At 34.1% G+C, this 23,789-nt stretch overlaps 1 protein-coding gene across 7 annotated transcripts in view; it reads left to right on the top strand.

Moving 5' to 3' along the window:
- The window catches only part of PDE1A (phosphodiesterase 1A), a 524,243-nt gene that overhangs the window by 390,202 nt on the left and 110,252 nt on the right, over nt 1-23,789 (top strand). For all 7 annotated transcript variants that reach the window (XM_074399385.1, XM_074399384.1, XM_074399382.1 and 4 more), the window contains one exon: nt 20,986-21,099. In XM_074399385.1, coding sequence (XP_074255486.1) covers nt 20,986-21,099 — 114 coding nt within the window. The remainder of the gene's footprint in view (nt 1-20,985; nt 21,100-23,789) is intronic.

Raw genomic sequence — 23,789 nt, forward strand, 5'->3', positions numbered from 1 at the left:
CATGTAATACACTTGTTCTCCCTTTGAACTGAGATTTCTCAATGTAAATGAGAAGAACAGTTCAGTTTATTAAATTTAAAAGGATATTTGTTCCAGGCTGAAAAATTAAGTGGTTTACCTACACATAAAAATAAAATTTCCTTGAAACAAAAAACACAGGTTCCTGCACTAGTGAGAAAAAATATGTTGTCTACCATCAGACATTACATTTAGGGTCTTAGGCTCAGTGGAAAGAGAAAAGGTTACAGGTAAATCGGTCAGCTCTACACAGTTGTTTAGGCATAATTTGACCAGTTTGTTTCCTAGTAAATCTGACTTTCAGCCACGGGTATCTTTTGTAATGCTAATATAAGAAATAAACTTATTTTGTCTTTTTCAGCTGAGTAGAGTTGGTTGGTAGTATGAAAGTATACCTACCTTAGTGCAAAGAAAGTTCAGCAAACTTTATTCAGGAGTCAAACTGCACTGAACTAGCCCTGTGCCAAGCAGGGCCAGTATTCTAGGTAATAGAGTTCAGTAGGGAATAAAACACTGAAGGATCTCTGTCTGCATGTGGAGGCATAAATAAAAAGGTAAATAGACTTGATAGATAGATGATAGATAGTCAGATGAATAAAAAATAAATAGCTATCTCACAGAAACCCACCAAATTGTCATAAGTTGTATGTAGAATGTTAAAATAGATCGATGTGATAGAAAATGATTGGGTGATTATTTTCTACTGGGTTGTCAGGGAGGGCTTTTCTGAAGATATGTCATTTAAAATGAAGTCAGTGGGAGGAAGACGCCAGCTATGTGACGGTTATGGAAGAGTGTTCTAGAAAGACAGAAGAGCTGGTATAAAGATGCTAGGGGATCTTACAGATGGTCAAGGAACAGAAAGAAAATGAATGTGAGTAAACCATAGTGCATGATGAAGAGACTGAAATGAGAAGTTCAGCAAGGTAAAGCAGGGCAAGATTATGAAGTCAAGGTAAGAAGTTTGGGTTTTAGTCAATGCCCTATGAAAAGACACTGAAAATTTTAAACATAAGAGTGAGATGATCCAATTTATGTTTAACAAATAAATAAAACTCTAGCTTCTTCTAGGAACTGGACTGTAAAAGGTCTAGGCTGGAAGCACAGAGGCAACAGAGGGAAATGGGGCAATATATGGCTGGTTGTTCATCATACCTATCACCTTTCTTTGGCACACAGTCAGGTTGCCTTTTTCAGCCTCCCTTAAAGTTAGATGTGATCATATGATACATTTCTCCTCAATGTAATACGAATGGAAGCTATGAGCACCACTTCCAACTCTAACCCATAAAACCCTCCACATATAACCATCCATGTTCTTCCCCTCTCTACCAGCTTAATGTGAGTGAATACAGTGGCCATGGAAGAAGCCATGTATTAAAAACAGTGACATCATGTGATGGAAGGAGCTTAGGTCCTAAATCATTCACTAATCAGGAACTCACAACTAAGACTTCTTATGAGTAAGAAGCAAACGGATTATGTTAATGACTGCATTGAGAATTTTATGTCTTACAGTGTTTAGCCTTACCCTAACTAAAATAGGTATTAATGCAGTAAAATAAGTGATTTAGATGGTGGGTGTAATGAAGAAGGAAAGGTGATGAATAGATAGCATATACAGGAGATAAAATAAAATATATTTTGATTGAAAATTGGAGAAAAGGGGTAAGGAGGAAGGTAGGGAGGGCCCCTAAATTGCTCATTTGCGAGCTGTGTAAAACAGACTGTCATTTACAATGTTAGGTATCAGAGGAGGAGGAAATGTATTGAGTCCATATGACACCTGTTGATTTTGAGTTCTCAAAGTGCCTTTCCAGATTGCCTTTCTAGCATCATTTTTGAGTCTGTAGTTAAGGAAAACATTCTTTGCTTAAATTAGTATCAATTGGGCTTATACTATGCCATTGTGTTAAGCACTTCACATGTATTACTTCATTTAATTTTCTCAACAAATCAAGTAAAGCAAACTGTTTTCCAACTTTACAGATGAAAACACTAAGACACTTACAGAGGATAAATGACTTGCCCATATTGAAGTTTCATGATAAGTAGTGGAGTTGAACCTGTACCTTTCCAGTGATTGATAATAGTGTTTATTTGGTTTATTGTTCATGAGTCTGTGAATCTGCTGTTTCTCTGCTGACCTCAGGTAACATCAGCTGGACCTGGCTCTAGGCTGCAGGTTAGACTCAAGTCTGCTCCACATGTTTCCTCATTGTCCTCATCCACCTACTACTTGGGATATGTTCTTACTATGATGGGTCGCAGGAGCCTGGGAGGCCAAGCCAAGTGGCTACATTTAAGGCTGCCACTTGTTTAAAGATTCTGTCTTGCCATTGGCCAAAGCAACTCACATTGTCAAAGTCAACATCCGCATGGGAAATAGTTAGAAGGAAAAGGTTATCGTCTACTCACTCAGTTTTTTTCCTCAATTTCTCTTCTTTCTTTCCATCTCCTAAGTGTCCTTAGGCATGATTTGACCAGATTGTTTCTTAGTAAATCCGACTTTTGGCCACTGCCTTCCCTGCCTCTGCTAAGTGTCCTTTTGATTAAATTAGTGGTCAGCAAATTTAGTACAAATAAGAAATGGTTCATGGATTTTAATTGTCCTTAGCAGAGAAAGGGAAGGAAGGGAAATTGAGGGAAAAAAAACAACTTTACCACTCAAACAAAAAAAAAAAAAAGATAATGCCAGAGAAAACAAGAAAGGAAAACACTCTGGAGTGTCCAGAAGTGAAAGATGGTGCAGAACTTTGAGAAATATGAGGTCCAAGGAACATCCTTAGATGTGACCATGGAAAAGTCAGGATGGCAGAAGCAAGAGCAGTTGCGGTGCCATCTTTTTTTTTAATTGCATTTTAGGTTTTGGGGGTACATGTGAAGAACATGGAAGATTGTTGCATAGGTACACACATGGCAGTGTGGTTTGCTGCCTTCCTTCCCCTCACCTGTATCTGTCATTTCTCCCCATGCTATCTCTTCCCACCTCCCCACCTCCCCGTCCCTCCCCCATTTCCCCCCAAGCAGTGCCATCTTGAGGGGTATGAGGCAGGCACTGGCTAGAGAATCAGAGGCGGCAAAATGATTATCTGGGTGGAAGTTTGCTGTGAAGAGAAAATACAAAAGTATGAGAATGCTGGCTTGAAGAAGGTGAAGATAGCTAGCTAACTAGTGCAGTGGTTAAGACTACATAGCTAACTATCTAAGAAACTCCCAAATAATTATGTGACCTTAGGCAAGTTTCTTAACCTCATGGTGTCTCAGATTCCTCATCATAAAATGAAGATAAATGTAAATTACTTCATAAGATCAATATGAGATGAAAGTAATGATTATATGTAAGGTGCTTAATAAATGTTAGTTATTATTATTTTATTTCCAGAATGGGAAAATATTCAACATGATCCTATATTGATGACAAAAGGTTGTTTAAAGAAAAGATAAAAAATTTAGAGAGATTTTATATTATATCCTTATTATTTAAAAAATTACCACCCATCTTTATTTTTTGTTGACTTAGGTAAATGGGAGAAATCTAATTATCTTTTTCTGAATCATTTTAGCCAACATCCCCTTTTTAAGAAAGATAAGTTTGTTGTATATCTGATAATTAATAACACTATATTAAATTTTAATTTACATTCATTTCCCTCCAAAATATATTTTATATGCAAAGATAGTGAAAATAACAAATTAGCCAGTGCTTCTCCAAATTTGTGAGTTTGCTCAATTTAATTTTATCTTCCAATTTTATACTTAATTATCAGTCATCTTACTAAACTCTTGGTGATACATTAGTCAGTAAAATCCTCTAATGCAGCTATTTGTTTATAAGTATAAATGTTATTTTGTATTTAAGATTTGTTCTAGCTAAGAATTAAGCTAAGTCAATCTACCATCGGATGATTTCTTAAAGTCTTTCATTTACTGTAAGGCACAGACTCCTCAAACTAGAATTTAAAATCATAGACAATGGAGCCTCAGATTCTAGCCTTCAGTTCTTTCACATATGCCGTCTCCTTTCCTTACTGCCTCTTACTCTCCCAAACTGATTCTTGCAATAGGCCTGATAAGGGTTATCAGGTCACTAGCTGCTTGATAGCTAGGACCTAACACAGTTTTACTCAAGAGAAAGAGAAAGTATGTGCTTGATTGTTATAACGTTTACTGTTATAAAACCACTTCCTAGAAATCCTAAGTGGCAGTAGATTTTGTGTGTCATCGAAGTCTTTCCTTAGAAAAATATGTTAAAATGAGGTTTGATAATAGATAATCTTTTACGAGTCATGATGCTTTTTACAAGCTTGGGGGTGTTGCCATGGAGTCCTAGCCAACCACTAATTTCATCAAAAGCATCCTCCTTTGTACTTTCACTTCATAATCTTTATATCTTTGTCAAAAAGTGTCAAATTGTAGTGATGTGATGGTTCTTTGTCTTTTGTTTGGGGATGAAGAACCCAGTTCCTAAGCATGATTTTTTTTCCTTCTGGGTATCTTTTGTTTCCTTCTAGGAACACTTCAGGATGTATCTTCGTAATGCTCATGTTTTTTTTTTTTCTGAGCTAAAAGTTGAAAAGATTTTTTTTAAAACTCATAACAGTTTCATAAATAAATAAAATCAAAAGCCCAGAGCCCTATATTGTTTTGTCATTTTCTCAAATCTAATAGTTTGTATTTTATAGCATTTAATGAAGGCTGCCAGTGTCCACATTTTCCAATTGAGACTATTTCATTAGGGCTTTTGTGAAGATTAAGTGAGTTTTAATGTTGATTGAATGAGCTGGATACCAATTATAATTGAGGACTGAAAGATTTATTATGACACAAAACATACACATAGACTGTATATTTATACATTGGGTCAATCATTTATAAATTGCAAAAAACTAAACAAATTAAATTCTTGCTGTATGCAGGAAACTAATGCCAAGTTTTGGAATTATATGTAGATACACACACATAATCTTCAATATTGGGACATGAAATATGATATGGATGTCTCCTTACATATAAATATTGGGATGTTTGAGTGTGTTGCATGCAATAGAGCTGAGAGTTGATATTTGGTGAGAATATATGCTTTGTTGCTGAGATTTTCATAATCTTGAGTTAAGTAACAATGATACATATGAACTTAATTTGAAAGAGTGAATTTTATTCACATAGAAAGTTTTTCTTAGGGAAGATGTTTGATAGCTAAAATTAGGGCAGGACATCTAGGGATCCAGGCCACTAACTTGAAAATCACATGTATATAAGGATGCTGCAGTGACTTTTCCTGAAAATGATCCTCTCTTCATGGAGCAGACAGATAGTGAGACCTATTCGAGCATGGATAGTGAAGAAAGGAAAGAGCTCAAGAGTGACAAATTGTGAGGATAAGTGAGTGGAATAGTGGTAGAAGATTAGGATTACTGTTAAATATCTTCTGTAAGAGTTAGAGATGAGTGAGTTGAGAAACCAGAGTTAACTGAATGGGGCTACTCCCATAACAAGATTAAACTGTCATCATCCTGTTTGTTAAAATAACATCATCGAAGGTAACAGAGTTCCAGATTACAGAAAGGCATTTGGGTGGTCAAGAATAAACATTCAAAATGGTATCAATAATATATTTGTTTTTTTTCTTTACAATTGTAGTCACAGGTTTTTAAAAATTTCTTACCTATATTTAATATTAAACTCTATGACATTTAGTGTTAGAAGCAAAACTGATGATTTGCATGTTCACAGCATTAAAGAATATTTTTCCTTTCAGCCAATATTCACTTGCTAAATGAGAGTGAGTGTACAACAGTCTAAGCAGCCATTGAGAGGAGTAATTTTTTTAAAAATGATGAAATTTTCATGAACTGATTTCTTTGGACACACTGATATTTGTCGCACTCCACTGATTTCTTCAGTTCTCTTTTGGCTGTAAAATCACATGGTGAATACAGTGTACATAGAGTATGCATGGTAATTTTTTCTTTCTTAGCAGCAGTAGGAGCAACCTCTTTTCAACAGCTGGCTCTTTTATGAAGCAGTTGATTTTTGGAGTTCGAATTGAGTTTTCTGGTCTAGGTGGTTAATATTCAGATAGGTTTCTTGAGATTACTTAGCTAGTTTATTGGCAGCATTTTAAAGTTGCATCATCATTTGTTCCAAAGGCTTGTTTTAAGTAGTTTCTTTGAAAAGCAAGGTTCTTTTAAACACCACCAAGACAAAGCACTCATTATAACATTCTTCAGCATTTTTTTTTTCCATTGGACATTTTAAAAGCAAATTGCAGTAGAAAACCAGCATCTGTGTTACAGAACTTGACAGAATATCACACCTTCAAAGGAAAATGAAGTAACTGATAAAAACAAAAAAAAATGCTAAAATTAACAAATGAAAATGACTCATGCATTTTAGAATACACAGACTCCCTTGAGTTTCTAGATCAAACTTGATTCTCCCTACTATCTAAGTGAACTTTCTCTTATAATTATTTATTTTGTATTTCCTCAGTTAATCTTTCTGCCCCAGAAAAAAACAGATTATCTTCTATTTGTGAAAAGCATCTCTGTATTTTTTCCAATGCCAAATGAGTAATGTCCATTTGCACCAACCCTGTAACTTTCCTGCTTCATCATTATTTGTGCAGTTTTTAGATATGTCATTAAAAAGAAGTTTTTACCTTACTGCCACCTTATTAGTATCATTTTGCCAGTTTAATCAGGCAGCAAGAAAAGAAAATTCTTACTTTTGAACAAGATGATGGATGGTCACAAGTATTGATTTTATTTCCAACTTGAAACTTCATAAAATTGAAAATAAAAATTTATAAAAATCAAAGAGGAAAAAAGAGAAAGCATTAGAAAATAGGATATTTTAGTGAATTTTTGAAAACTGTAAACAGAAGGAATAGTGGTAACTGCCAGAGCAGAGTCACTAAGCCTAGGACTCCGCCAATAAAAGCATGAAGAAAAGCCTTTAAATTTTGAGAGAAAATACTTTTCAATCTAGAAAATTCTGTCAGACTATCAATCAAGTGGGAAGAAAGAACATAATTTTAGCATTCAGAAACTCAAAGATTTATGTCACATACACACCTTCTTGGAAACTACTGGAGAATGTGCAAAACAGAAAAAAAAAATCAGAAATGAAGTCATGGGATCCAGAAACAGGGGATCCATCAGGGAATGTGATCAAAGGTGACCTCAGGACCACAGCTGCTTAAGATCTGGAGAGCAACTCATCTGGATGTCACCCAGAGACAGAGGTCCAAGATAGGTTTCCAGCATAAAAGAAGAAGTGCTGATTGATAATTGGAAGATGTAAATGGGGTTTGGGGAAAAAAATTGGCTAGACATTCAGAATATAATGCCGGTAAAAAATGTGGTAACTCATCACTTTGGGTAATGAAAAAAAAAGCAAAAAACCCAGGCATGGAAATGTAATCTTCATATACTATTCAGCTATGTAATAAACACTATATGTCTGATCATAAAAATGTAAACCTTGATTATTAATAAGTATTATAAAACAGTATTTTTGGTAACTTAGGGTAAGATAAAATGGGGCAGATATGTAAAAAATACTTAAGTCCTTATTCATCGTAACAGGAAGCCAATAGGTAGTATCCAATATCAATAAACCAAGAGATAACAGAATAGGCATACTATTTTAAAATGTAGAGTAAAATCCCAGAAAAAAAAAAATCAAAGTATTTTTAAAGAGATGTCCCAGCAAACAGAACATAGGATGGGACTAAGTGGATGAAGAAACTGCCAATTTTAATAAAAAGACTTCAGGGATAAGCAGAGAAAAGAGAAATTAAATATATTTAATTTTGTTATAAAACTGTATATATTTGTAAATTAAATATGCATATTCAATTTTGTCCATAATTTACTCCAATAAAGATGTTTTAATAGTGAAGGTCAAGTTCAAAGAATGAGAAAGACAAAAGAAAACTTAATATTTAGGCCTTGGAAAGATCATTTCCTTAAGATATGTAGACCCTATACCACTGAAGCCCTAAAGGCTATAGGGTAGGAATTCAGGGTGGATATTCTTTCAAGCATATCAACTGTGGAAAGACAAAGCAAGATTTTAAAATTTTGGTTCATGAATATATTCATGTATATTCCACAAGGAAGGTTACTCTTACCAATAAGAAAAGTCATTATGTTTTTATGGTCATTGGCTCCCCAAGGAACCAGTCCTAAAGAAGGCTGATGGGACTCCTCTATTTTCCGTGGTGCTGGCATGCTTTGGGAGTTCCTGTACATTACAATGATTTAGGTTGTGCTTGCCTAAGAATTACAGTGTGGCATTTTTTCTCCTACTAAAGACCGTTGTTGAAAATCTGCTCATCCTCCAACTCTTGACAGTGAACATTCATTGCCTACATAAGATTGAAAACTAAACTAAAACTGATAATTTACTTTTTAAGAATCCTGCCTCTATATCCTGTTTTCATTATACTTTGGTTGTTTTTGTTTAGAATTTTGTTTATTGTTTAAAAGAACATAATGTATAGGAGTCTCTGAAAAACTATAAAAATCTCTGTCGTTTACCACTGTAAGGTTTTTGAGTTAGAAAAGAAATGAACTTGAACCTTGGAATTTAAACTTTAAGCTTTTACTTTAATGCTTCTGTTTCTAATACTCTGTACAAATCTGTATAAACTGTGGTTGTCTTACTTTAAAAAGTTAAAAAAAAAAAACTTCAAATATTCTTGGATTAGTCTATTCTACCAGACTTTTCCTCCCCGCAAAATTGATCATTGCTGAGCTACTGTAGAGAACAGGGTAAACTTACCAAAGTGAAGGCTCTTTCTGGAATGTTAAACAGGTATTGACTTCTGAGCTTGCCCTTACATTTGGATCCACGTAAATCACTGTTTCAGGTAGACTTTTAGTGTTGATAAGTATCTACATAATTTTGAAGTCTAGTCCATAATACACAAACAATATATCTATTTACCACTATACTCTAGATCAAAACTATGAATGAAGTGCTAAAGGATCAAAATGACTTATAAACTTTTCTGATATGATAGAAATGTAAATTTTACTGATACTGATTCTTTGAAGACTGTATTTTAATGCTAAACTTTCTCTATATCTTAGTCTACCAAAACATAGAATTGAAGTCTTTTAGTGTCTGTGGTCAAATAACTGAAAACATAATGTTAAAAATTTGCGCTGGGGTCATCTTCTCCTGCAGATTGATGATTGTTTGTGTCATATCCACTGGAGACTTTGAAATTAGAAGACTCGCTCAATTGTTTAAGCTTGTTAAATCACGTCCTTAACTGGGCCATTTTCCAGACTAGTTCTTGTCTTGATGTGAGTTGGAATCTTTGTAGGGACAAAGAAAAGGGTTGAGAATTTAAGACTTTTACTAATAAATTTTCCTGTTTAATCACTATTTTAAATGTGTTTTATGAAGAAATCTCGATCTTCCAAGAAGAAGTCATCAAGACCTCTTGGCCATATCACATACAGTAAATATATCTGTCTGGTACTGTGGATCGATTGACATTGAATACACTGTAATGGAGGATGGTACTTGACAATTATTCAGTGTAATCTATTCATGATAGGGACACACTAGAGTTTGATAGGGCTAACTGACATTGCGAACCATTCTTGATAAGGAGCTTTCTGATAGTATTACATACCACATTGTTTTTCCACAGGACAGATTAATTCCATCTGAAACACCTGCTGAAAATTGTATCAGTGCATCTCAATATAGATGGAATTGCACTTACCTCAGTTGAATGAGAAAAACTTCACTAAGGATCAGGTGTCTCTCTTGTATACAGTAGCTCTCTAGCAAAAATCTAGACCATTAAGAATTCCTTGAAGACGACAACTTAGGGCAATTTTAAAAAAATACTTAGTACATTATGTTATGTTTAACATCAGATATCCATCTGCTGAGTTACTTGTTTGCCTCATGTAGGGGCAGACATGAACTTACAAGAGAAGCCCAACTAGGTGGAGAATTCTGTCATGCCTATGCAATGAAACTATGATGGTCTCCTGGGAAACACTCAGCACTTGACCTTCATTTTAAAAAATCAAAAATTCAAATGGGTTATGGCACTACTGCTGTGTGGATCACTCCCAAATGAGTTGCTATTTGGAGCATAGCATCTAAGACCAATTTTTGTTGATTTACATTCTAGGAACTCATGAGAACCATGCCTTTAGTAGTTTTCTTGAAAGAAAGAAGAAACAAAGAAATAGAGGAGAGAGAGAGAGAATGGAAAAAGGAAGGAAGGATAGGAGAAAGGAAGGAAAGAAGGGAGAAAGGAAGGAAATGGTTTTGTCTGGTCATTAATTTTTGAATCTCTTAGATTCCTCCTTTATTTCTAGAGGTAGGAGCATTATTTACTATCCTGTATGTTGAGGGTGTTGAAATTAATCATACCAAAATTTGTAATGCCTTGTTAATATGTAATTTTCAAAAGGAAAAAGTATTACTCTTGTGCAAATATACATTGAACATATGCCAAAGTTTCTATTTAAATCATTAATAATGAGGGAATCAGTAAGAAGCTCTGATTGGTTGAAAGAGCATTTAAGAAGTTAGATATACATAGGCAATGTTTCAGTAAAATGGCTGGGTTAGACGTAAAACTAGCTGAGGTCTAATGAGGTCGTGAACTTACGAGGGTGCCTGTTCTGCCAAATAAAAATTATTTTTATTCCCACCAGACAAAAATCTGCAAGTTAACAAAACAGCCTTGCTAAACCTAGGCCCTTTAATCAATAGCAAATAGTAAGATGAACTAAATACCTTATTCTAGATACCCTTTGGTTGCCTTTGTCTCTGTGTGACAGAAGCAACATGCCACTGACCTTTCTGCCTTGTTTGCAAATCTCAGAAAAACTTTCTGACATTTTCTGGGAACTGTGTACTGTGGTTCCGGGCCCGCTCACCTAGGACCTGTTCCTTGCCTTATACCTGCCCTGCAGTATTCTGTGTCATCATAGCTGAATTTCCCAGGTTCCTGTCAGCTGGCATGTACTTGGATCTGGCCAATGGCATGTAAAGTCAGGATAGGTGAAGAGGAAGAAAAGAGCCAGGGTACTCCTCTCCCTCTCTCTCTGCCTGCAGGAAGCCTCCTTTACATCAGTTGTTCTCTTCTGTGGTTTAAGATGCCTGTGGACAGTCTCACTAGTGCTTCTCTCTTCTGCAGAATTCCCAAAGCCGCTGGGGTCTGGTGATCCTGCCTTCTTCCTTTGACCCTCTGAAAGCTTCCTGCAGTTGCTTATTTGGGGGATCCTCACTATTCCCTGGTTGTCTTCTCATCTCCCATCATCCAATTAATCAATTGTAACAATTAAACTTAGGTTTAAATGTTCAGAGTTGTTTTGTTTTCCTAGTTAGACCTTAATTAATTTATTTAGGAGTGTTTTATTTTTTATTCCTATTGTTAAGCTTTGCTAAGCAACTCAGAAATTTATACCAGTGATGATGCATTCTCAAAACTGCTTCTGTCAATGTCAATACAACGCTCCAAATATATCATGGGAAAGAAGTATTTACAATGATCTTGAGATATTATGGCTATGAAAGCTACATTTCTACAGAAGCAAGGGAAATTCTATAAAAATCAAACATGAGTTTTTTGTCATCCAATTTTAGTTTTGTCTTGAAACTTAGGTATTCATACATACATGAAAGAAAGCAGAGAGGAAAAGAGAGAGAGAATCAATCAAATTGGAGTCTAAAATAGTTTTTATAATTCATATAACAACCTTCATAATCAATTCTTTTAACTCAATTTGATTGCTTTTTATGCCACAAATTGCATCTCCAAAAAATTGGTCTTTCGAGAGACTCTTTTTTAAATGACTTGATTTTCCTATCACTGAGTATCAAAAGTAACAGAAGGACTTTTCTGCTCTCCAATAGTATCTGCCATGGAAATAGTTCTGGTTTTAGATATTTTTGTGTTGTGTAATCTATTGTAATTGGAAAAATATCATGTTGACTTTTCTTTCTGTGTTTTTTTTTAAATGCATGTTTGTCTAAAAATCTATTTTTAAAACATTTCCTTCTCTGCTAGTGCATTTTTGAAGTGTGTTGGTACATGGTACTGCATTAATAAAGAATAAATGTCCCAAGCCATTTGATATATTTGTTTCACCCCAAAATTCATAGGTTGAAATTCAAATCCTTCCAAGGTAGGAGGTTGGGCCTTGGGAGGTGATCAGATCATGAGGGCAGAGCCCTTGTAAATGGGATTCGTTTCTTTATAAAAGAGGCCCCAGAGAGCTGGTTTGCTCCTTCTGCCATGTGAGATTATAGTGAGAAGACAGCCATCTATGAAGTGGGAAGAAGGCTCTCACCAGGCATTGAATATGCCAACACCTCAGTCATGGATTTCCCAGTCTCTAGAACTGGAGAAAGAAATTTCTCTTGTTTATAAGCCACCCAGCACATGGTATCTTGTTATAGCAGCCCAATTGGTCTAATACACCACTTTTAACCATTCCTTTATTATATTTTATGGAACTGGTGCTGAGATTGCTTTGCTCAGCCAAATGATAATAGACTTGACTGGTTTTCACCTGCTTAGTGCTTCAGGAGTACCCAAATACCACAACTCTTTGCCCAGCCAACCTTTTATCTACTTACTTTCCTTCTTTCTAAGCTACGATTTAATTTGATTTTTGTAAAAGTACTCATACACTTCTTTCTTCTGATTTTGCAAAAAGAAAATATAAATTAAGCCATCATAGTTCATTTTGTCATATTTTTCTCTTTCTCTGTTCACTTAATATATATATTTTCTTTTTTCTTAATATATATATTTTCTTTTTTAAATATTTTCTTCTCTATATCTACCTCAAACCCGAATATGTGTATGTTTTCAGTTAGTTCAGTACATGAGCATGATATATGTGACCAAAAGGAGGTATGTGTATATATATATATATATATATATATATATATATATATATATATGTGTGTGTGTGTGTGTGTGTGTGTGTGTGTGTGTGTATATACTATATATATATATATATATATATATATATAATGTTAAATCTATTTTTTCTTTTACCCTTGGGTTTACCATGTGCCTAAAAGAACCTAGAACTGTATCTCAACATCACTATCAACTTTGAATGCTTTATAGCCTTTCAAAATCTTTTTTACTTTAAATTCAAGGTTAATTTTGACATCTTGTTATTTTTCAGTCATTTAAGTTTGTCACGGTCAGTGATTCCAAAACTACCAAGTAAAGGACCTGACTTCTAAGTTAAGTCACTTTCCTTGTGACTTGGACATTTTACTTAAACAGGGAACTATATCATTAAAATTCTTTTTTATTATTATCGAAAGACATTGGTCAATTCCCCAAAAGTAAATAACCACAATGTTTTAGCTGTTTTAGTCCTTCTGTCTTTTGGAGGAAGATTTATATTTTCAAATAATATTTTACTGTTTCTTGATTTATCCATTTCAGACTTATTGGACATCCACAGTGATAATAGTACAAGAAGATGTATGTACAAGAGGAAATAACTCTTGTATATTAACTTCAACTTTCTTACTCTAATGTTCTCAAAAGAGAAGACTCTCTAATTTTTTTTCTTGATTATTCCTCTCTTGCTGTCTTTGTGTCCACTTCCTAGGATAGAAATTAGACTTTTCTCATTATCCTTTCTGTTGGCATTTTCATGTAAATTATTAGTGTTAATTTCTAACAGCTCTTTCATCACCATTTATTCCATTTAAAAAGTTGCATGATTTTGCATCATGGATAAATCTCTTTTCTCAGAGTTTTTTGTTTTTTCTTAATGGTTCTTTTTGTCTATATCCATATCACCCTGAAGGTGCCCAGTCTCACCAGTCTCTATTTTAATTTATTAAATCATATTAATGTTTCAGTGGCAAGCATCTTTAAAGAAATTTTTTAATCTACCAGGATTAAATGCAAACCTTTTGTCTATTTCTTTTTAAACAATTTTAAAAAATTACACCACAAATTCTCTGACTCAGTTATTTCAGATGGGTAACACAAGAACACTTGATTGGTTTCTTGTTTAGAGTTGATATGATCTTACTGTTTTCTTATCTTCAAGGAGAAACAAATTGATCTTGAAAGCATGTCTAACTCTTTGAATGTTTACCTTTCTGTACTTATAAGGAACTCTTCAACAAACTGGAAATTACATAATGTCCATTTTTGTAGAAAAAACTTAATACCTCTTGAAGTAAAGAAATAATTTACCTATATTGTGACTCCTTGGGGAAGAGAGAGAACAATTATATATTCCTTTTTACTTAAAACAATTTTTCAATCACATATTCTCTGCCACAATGGGATTACTTTGCTCCTTTAAATGTAGACTATAAACACATTTTTAAAAGTAATACTGTTTGCCATTCTATTTTTGTTATATATATTGAAGATAGACCAACATGATGTTTTATATACATATACAGTCAAGTGATTAGTACACTCAAGCAAATTAACATATCCGTCATCTCATATAAATAGCTTTTTTTGGTTTTATTTGATGGTAAAAGTACCTAAAAGTCTATTCTCTTGGCAAACTTCCAGTATACAATACAATATTATTAACTGTAGTCCTCATGCTGTACATTATGCCATTGATCCCATTTGTTTTCATTTTGTTGAATATAGAAATTATTTGGGGAACTATTTATCCTATAAAATAAAGGTATCATGGAGCTTTACAGTTATATTTGCCTATATTCAAAAAACACTGGAGAAGTCTTTAAATCCATAAGCCCTGCATTTTGACTAAGATTAGGGTTTAATTTCCTGAGCATTGACTGGCAGAATAGATAAGACTTCATTATTTAATGGATTTTATTATCAATTTTTTATTGTTTTAGAGTCAAGCAGAAAGACACAGTTGCTTCTGTTCCGATAGTTTCTATTCACGCAATTTCATGCACTTCTGCTTATGGCCAGATTTTAATGTTAATATATATTATAGGTATATAATTTGTTTTAGCCTTAGCTCTTTTGAGTCTTAGTATGGATTTCTTACAACCATATCATTCTCACGTTTGTCTTTTAATCATATCACAAATGGGAACATTGATAGTAATGTAATATTTATAAATTATTTTAATAAATTTTATTGATTTAATCATTATTTGTTATTCATGCTCTGTCACATGAGGGATATTCTGTGTATTTTATATCCTGAAATTTAAAAAGACATGTGTAGACAAACAGAATTTTTCCATATGAGAACATTGTTAGTTATGTAGATGGTCATTTTGCAAGATTGAGTTATGTAACCATAACTTAGAAAGTATTCAGAATACTTGATTATAAAAACTGCATCATTTTACTTCATTTGGAATGTAGCAGTTCTATATTTGAATAAAAAGATTCAATAATTCTCTACAACTCAGTAGTCGTTGTTCAACAGTAGAAATTATTTGTCTTCTGCAATTGCTTGATTTAATCACAGAGCCAATCAATTGCTTTCAAAGATGGTATTACTATTTTGATTTCTGTCTTCTTTTAAGTGTCCTGATCATTAGAAGTTAAGGAAGTCCCTTTAAAAACTAGCCAGATCAAAGTATGCTCAGCACATGCTTTTAGGCTGATTTCTAAAGTCTTATGAATTGTGAAAGATTTGTGTCATTCTCTTTGGAAAAAGATCATTAGGAGCTTAATGAGGCTTTAGATTTTTTTTTCATGTTTTTGATAATATAACTTAGAATTCTAAATATTTTAATAAAATTGATGAAAAATTAAGATATATAACAATAGCATCTATTTTGCCCATAGCCTTTTTCTTTCTCAAATTACTGATTACAAATTTTAGTTTGTAACTTGCAATTTGATAAGTGTAGACACAGGCATACACTTGTGAAACCATCACCGTAACAAAAAAATCAACATTATGCATTACTCACAGAAGATTCCTTGTACCTCTTCCTCCCTGATTCTCACTTTCTCCATTCCCAAACAACTACTATCTGCTTTCTGTCACTATTAGGATTGTTTGCCTTTTCTAAAATGCTATATCAATAGAATTCTTCTCCTCCTCAATGATTGCATCTAGTTTTGTTATAAAAGTAATTTGGTCATCTAGAATGAGTTGGGAAGTATTTATGATTGGTCAATTTTCTGGAAAAGTATGTATAGATATTATTACATCCTTAAATGTTTTTTAGTAAAGTCTTTTGGGCCAGAAGTTTTCTTATATGAAGGAGTTTTAGCTACAAATTTTATTTATTTGTTTCTTTTTGATATTTGGTAGTTTGTGTTTTTAAAGAAAATAATTTATTTTATCCAAATTATTGAATTTATTGGTCTAATGTTGTTTATATTATTTTGATTTTATAATAAGTCAACATTTTTGTCTGCAAATTCTGTCATCTTTGTCATATTTGGGTCAATTTAAACTCATTTATTTTTATCCTCATCATGGTGAATTTTCCTGTTTATTTGCATACCTGAAAATTTTTTATTTGATGAGCGACTGATTGGGAAAACATCATATACAAGAAATTGAAATTATAAGGAAAGTAAGAGAAGTGCAAATGCTGTCAATGAGAAATTAATAAAATTTGGATTAGTTTCTACGTAGGCAGCGATCACAATGGACAGGCATCTTCAAAGGACTTACGAGACTGGTAGCATCCCAGATATGCCTGGTAACCAAACATGATTAGGCAGTTACAGATGGTAGGAACATGGGAGAAAGAGATTTCAGTAAGAGGGAAGGACTTGAATGTAAGAAGATGTGAGGGTTTTTGAGGAACAGTGACTAAACCAGTTTGCTTAGAAATTAGGATGTGCATAAAAGAAGCAATGGGAAATAACTATGGTTTAACATTTGACCACATTGTTTGCATGTCATACAACCCTCAGAGATTGCAACTACTTTGAAGAAGGTATTGTGGTGCACACACAGGTACCCATGCATTACACACTATATATGTATATATCAGTGTGTTTTGTGTATATCCTTATTTATGTACTTATATATACATATATTTTCTTATATATGTACTAATAACTGTATCTAGATATATATTCTTTTACACAGCCCCAGGTGCAGTGATAGACACACAATAATTATTTATTTAACTGAACTGGGTTTTTAGCACCTTTTTAGCAATGTTGTCTATACTGTTTGATACAACAGCTGTTAACTTGTTTTTCTACCAAAGACAGTAGCTGGTAGGGTCCTAATCCACAATTTTCTGGGTCAGAAAATTGAACATCAAGAACAGGCTCTCACCCTAAGCTTTGGGCACCAGAACAACTTATCTATGCCAGAAGTTAAGAACTTTGTTCTCTACTCAGCTTGCCCACACTGATTGATGAAAGAAGCAAAATCATTATTAAAGAGTTTTCACTAAATTAAAGGAACTTGTTTATTTTATGCAAATGACTTTGTGCATAAAATACTTTATTTTCAGCTCTGAGAATTTGCCTATTGGATGGCTTAAGAATTAGGTAAATAGGATGTGATTATCCTCTTAAAACTAGAGATAAGTTTGTATAGATATATACGATAACCTTAACATTTTGGAACCTACCAGTATAGAACATATGATTATTTGAAAATTATGAAGATGTTTGACCTTGTATTATCTAGGAAGAAAGTAAAATAATAGCTGAAATAAGATTGTTGAGGATTATTCTATATATAATTTGATTATAAAAGCATATTTGCAATTAGGATAGTAATGATATAAATGATTACAGTTAGGACAGTAATGATATAAATTATTCCATTAAGCTCATGTTCTAGTTATAAATAATATTTTTACAATATAAAGGTTTTCCTTTTTATGTAAATAGAAATGTGCACTCACTAACAAAATGTAGTGCAACAAGCAAAGGACAAAAAACGAGTCCTGGTAACCCCCCAATATACATTCCTATCCAGTCTTTTTGGGTTGGCATTGTGAATTTAGGCGTGTGTGTGTGTGTGTGTGTGTGTGTGTGTGTGTGTGTGAGGGGATATGGTTTTACCGAGTTATAACTATGTGTAATTACATTTTCTAGTTGGGTGGTAAACCTTACTGAAGTGTTTTCCGCAAGTGGGAGTTTTATGTTGAATTATAGGTTTATATACCTAATTATGAATATCAAGACATAATTCGTAATATTTTGTTTTTAAACCACATTGAGATCTCTATGTGAAAGGGCATGTTCATCGTGCAAGCATTACAGCCTCTTGACTATCACAAGTGTTAGTCATAGTTGTAGATGGGATGATTCTCCTAAGAACAACCACAGGCTGTTGTGCGTTAGGAAATGCACTTGTCAGTGGTCTCCCAGGGAGTCATCATCCCATTTGATAATGATGATTTCTCCATTCTTCAGTACCTTATTTTGATTCATTATTCATTTACTGGTGCGTTTTTGCTTCATCTGCATATAAAAGAAACTATAAAATAATCGTGGCTTAAATGCAATTTTTGTTGTTCTTGCATAAGAAACATGTCCAGAGATGGGCGATTTCATTCAGGTGGGCCCACAGCATGATACCCAGACCACTTCCATTTTTCTTTTCTACCATTCTTAGTGTGTGGTACACACTTTCTTTTGCCAGGTCATTTCATGTTCCCAGATGGCTACTGGGCCTTTAGACAGTTCCGCTGCATTCCAGGCAGTAAGGAACAGGCATGATGCAAGAGAACTCTTTCCTGCGCAGCTAGCACTCTCCAAAGAACTGTTGCGGAAGTGTCACCCAACAACCTCCTTGCACAGCTCTGGCAAGAATTTAGTCATGTGACCATACCTAGCTTCAAGAGAGCTTAGAAAATGTAGTATTTTTAGTGGGAAAATCGCTAACAAACAAAAATAGAATGCAGTTTTTCAGGAAAAAGGCAACCATTTTAAGTATTTATTGTTTTAAACAATATTACACAACCAAGTAGAACCAAGCTGTATTCAAGTAATTTTCACAAGAAAAGCATATGATAGTATATTTGTAAGCCATTGCAGAATTACAGGAAAAAAAACCAACAGTTTTTTCTTTTATTTTAATATATAAAGGATGATTTGACGAAGAATACTGTTCTTGGGTCATAAGCATGATGACCCAAAATCTCAAAATCCTCTGTATCTTGATCTGTTATCATCACATTCAGTGTTTCAGACAAGCCTTACAACCAGGCTTAATTTTTCTTTCTAAGTAACCTGTTTTAGTTGTATTCTTGTTGTGCTTTGTTTTGCTTATTCTGTATTAATAAGATGTATTTATTGGTGCATACAATTTATTTTTCGATGTTGTTGCCTGCTGATATTTTATCATACAAAGTAATTGTTTACACCTTCCTGAATAAGAAGTTATCATGTAGGTGTGTCTTTTTCCCGTAGAGAAATGAACTATTTCTTATGGGTGGAGAAATGTGAAATAGCTTTGCTGAAATTCTTAACTTGCCTTTGTATCTTCACCCTTGGCATTGGAAATTATCCAAAATAAATTGCTAAAAATCTGCTAAGTTATCTCTATGGGAGTGCCTAAAAGTAGCTGCACTCTACTCTCTCTTTTGCAATACCTTTGAATAGAATGGAACTAAATTCTGTCTGATGACTTAGGAAAACAGACAAATAGTCTTCATGTTGCTTATCTACAGTATGGAAAGAATAAGTGTGTTCCTCTTGTACTTGGTGAAGGGCAGTATCTGCAGGAACAGGTAGCTGACAATTTAATGCGTCAAAGTTGCCCAAGCTATTACAAACTTAAGGTAATTTGTATCACCTTACTTTATTAGCTATCTATTGCTGTATAACAGTTATCACAAGGCTTGGGGCTTAACATAATAACATAAATTATCCCATGAATTCTGTAATTCAGGAATCTAGCTGAGTCCTATGCTTTAAAATTCCTCACAGCATTGGGACACATCATCCTAAAGACTCAAATATGAGAAAATATTTTCACATTTGCCTGAAGTGAAAAATGAGTGCAGGAAGTATGCTAAGGGCACACACATGTATTTTTTCTTGTCTCAATTAACCTTCTAAGGAACTTTTGGCTTTTGTCTTTGTCTTTATTGCTTTACACAGTAAATAATAGCTAATCTAGGAGTCAGAAGATCACTTTTTTGTTGTTGTTTATTTTATAAAGTCTTTTAATTTTATTTTTCAATTTTAAATTTATTTCTATAGTTTTTTGGGGGGTACAGGTTGTTTCTGGTTACATGAATCAGTTGTTTAGCGATGATTTCTGGGAGTTTTGTGCACCCATCACCCGAGCAGTGTACACTGTACCCAATATGTAATATTTCATCCCATACACCCTCCCACCCTTCCTCTGTGAGTCCACAAAGTCCATTATGTTATTCTGATGCCTTTGCATTCTCACAGTTTAGCTCCCACTTAAAAGTGAGAACATACAATATTTGACTTTCCATGCCTGACTTACTTCACTTAGAATAATGGCCCCCACCTCCATCCAAGTTGTTGAAAAATACGCTATTTTATTCCTTTTTATGGCTGAGTAGTATTCCTTGGTGTGTGTGTGTGTGTGTGTGTGTGTGTGTGTGTGTGTGTGCATCTCACATTTTCTCACCCATGCATTGGTCAATGGACACTTAGGTTGCTTACATATTTTTGCAATTGTGAATTAAGAGGAGCATTCTTTGAATATTCTCCTAGTGTCAACACTGAAAAAGCAGAAAAGCCATGGAATAAATTATAGGAATATACTTTTCTGAAAATGTCTATATTGTCTTGAATTTTCAGGAAGACTATCTCTGAAACATTGCACTTAAACTAGCTACCTATACTCTTAATGTTATTGAGAGCTGAATATAATTTCTAATAATTTCTTACATAATAAAGATTGGTCTTAATTAGGTCAAAGAATCTGAAAATGTTGCTCTTTCTTGGCTTGGAAATAGCTATGTTAAAAGTCTTAACTTAGTGTATTTAATACTGTACTATTTTCCATACAGTTACAATAAATTCCTTTCTGTTTCTCTCTCTTTGGCTATTTTTTGAAATAGACTAAGATGCTTAGTGAAGCAGCTGGAAAGAGGTGACGTTAACGTCATTGACTTGAAGAAGAATATTGAATATGCAGCATCTGTGCTGGAAGCAGTTTATATCGATGAAACAAGGTAAGTTTTAACCTTCCTCGCTTTTATCTTCTTTGTCTCACCCCCCTCTTTGTTCCTCTTTCTTGAACATCCTTTATCTCAAACCAGAATTTAGCATATCTTCATATGAAAATGAAAGCAAATCTCGTTAAAATATGAAAGGTTCTTCTTCATGTAGCTAATTGACTGGACTGTGATTATCTAAAATTAATACACATTTTATTTCAAATGCTTGAATGTCATAAAATAATCAAACACTAAAGTTATAAAGTGAAAAAAATCTCCTCTTCCCTTACCATCACTTCCCTTGGAATCAGATTTTTAAATGTCAGAGATATATGTAGGCTTATACTAATAGTCACTGATGTAAGGATTTTCCCTATTATCTCAAATTTCAGAGTCCCTTTAGGAAAATGGGTGTTACATGCCCAAGATTCTCATGAGATGTGTCTATCAGGCCCTCTATACAGGGATTGCTAAGGGGCAGTCCCAAATGTGTGTTTTTGATTATCCAAACCTAGCCTCATAATTCTCAGAAGTAAGGAAATTAGGAAAGGGGACTTACTTGAAGAGGGTTACCAGCTTAGTGCTGTGACCCTCAAAGAGGCCTTTCACCCCTGGAGGATATTTGCCAAATCCAGATGTTACCAGTGTCTCTGTGTTCAAAGACATCTGGTTCCTATTTCTTTTCTCAAAAAGGATAAAAGTGACAGGCTACTCAGGGATACCTGTGAATTCAGAGGTAAGAGGTAACCTGTGGGAAGAGAGGCATACATTTCCAGAGTTTGATACGGAAAAGGTGCTAATTTTTTTCAAAGCTACAAAGCAGGTAGAATAAAGATCTCTTAAAGTACTGAAAGTACTTAAGTCAGTGAAAAAGAGGTTGCATAGAGTGAATGATGGCATAAGAGCTAGGACAGGAATTATAAAAATTAACCTAAAATGTCAGCAAATATGTTCAAAGTACTCTCTTGGTGTTAGCAAGTTGTCTCTGAAGGACACACAAATGGTTCCCAGGAGAAAAAATAGGCAACATTTGGGCATTTGTCACATGGTGAAAGCAAAACCACCAGTCTAGCCGGCCTTTTCCTCCCTCTCCCATCGCATTGCTGAACAACCAGAAGCAGCCAAGTGACTGGGAACATGGAGGTGAGGACACCCACTAGGCCCTTTTCACTCTCTGCAGGTATCCATGCCTCTGCCAGGCCTAAGCTTGGGGAACATGAGCAATGTAAAACCAGATGGACAACTACATAACACTAGTTTTTATTTACCTATGTGTATCAAACTTCACAGGCATGCAGATACGCACACACACACATACACATTGTTTAGTAAGTTAAAAATTCACATGATGAAATTCTTGCCTGGTCAGTTACCCTGTTTCTCATAAATTTCTTATATGTCTTTCCTGTGGTTTATTACATATTTTTATTTTGTATTTTTCTCTCCTCCTTTCATTAAAGGGAGTATACTACATAAACGGTTTTTCATTCTGCTTTTTTTTTTATTGAACAAGGAAACTTAAAAGTATCCCTTTATTGTATTCTCATTTTAAAAAAATTTAACAATGAGAATGTTTACTAATAGCTGGCAGAAGAGGCCATAGAGCTTTGTTGCACAAGTGATTCTTTTTTTGTCCTCAGAATGAAACTCCTCTACTAAAGCATAGCTTGGAGACATTATTTAAGGAAAAGAAAGCAGTCTGAGCACAGTGACTCACACCTATAATCCTAGCACTTTGGGAGGTTGAAGTGGGCAGATCACTTTTGAACCTAGGAGTTCAAGACTACCCTGTACAACATAGCAAAACCTCAGCTCTACAAGAAAATGTAAAAATTAGACAGGCATAGTGGTGTGTGTCTGTAATCCCAGCTACTTGGGAGGCTGAGGTGGCAGGATCACTTGAGCCTGGAAGGCCGAGGTTGCAATGAGCTGAGATTGCGCCACTGCACTCCAGTCTGGGTGGAAAGAAAGAAAGAGAGAGAGAGAGAGAGAGAGAGAGAGAGAGAGAGAGAGAGAGAATAACATGGGCATATTTTTAGATTGTAAATTCTATCCAGAATTGTTTTCTTGGTGAATGGTCACTGAATGTATATGAATGTACATGATTCTTCTAAGTAAGCAGAATCCAGAGTACAAATATTAAAAATATCTGATGTTTTTCCCTTGCTCCCTCCTTTTTATGTGTGCTCTTACTGTTCTTAAGATGACTGAACTTAACAGGTTTAAGATTTCTTCAATCTGTCCTTGACCAGATATTTTCTTTTCTATTTATCTATAAAACTTAAGAACCAAAGAACTATTTGAAGATTTACATTATTCATCTTCGAATGGCTTAATACTACCTGGTTTGCCTAAGTGTCCTTTCATTTGATAGATTATTATATGCTTTATTTATTTGTTCATTTTTGGATACATTTCCATTCTCTGAAAAGTCCGACTCCATGGATATTTGCTTAGTTCCCTATGATCCCTAACTCATTTAAGTGTATGTTATACCTAAAGTACAGTTCGTTTTCATTTGAAAATTGCTCTTTTGCGGGGAAAAGAGGTTGAACACAATGCTGTCGTGTTTCATGGCAGGAATTAATTTCTTTTTTTTCTTCCTATAACAAAACATCCCATTCTTAATGCCATATTATTCCTAATATTTACTCCAAACTTTTATTATTTTATTATAATGCTTCCATGACATCATGATTTTTAAA

Source organism: Saimiri boliviensis, chromosome 5 (genome assembly GCF_048565385.1).
Source record: "Saimiri boliviensis isolate mSaiBol1 chromosome 5, mSaiBol1.pri, whole genome shotgun sequence".
Lineage (NCBI taxonomy): Eukaryota > Metazoa > Chordata > Mammalia > Primates > Cebidae > Saimiri > Saimiri boliviensis.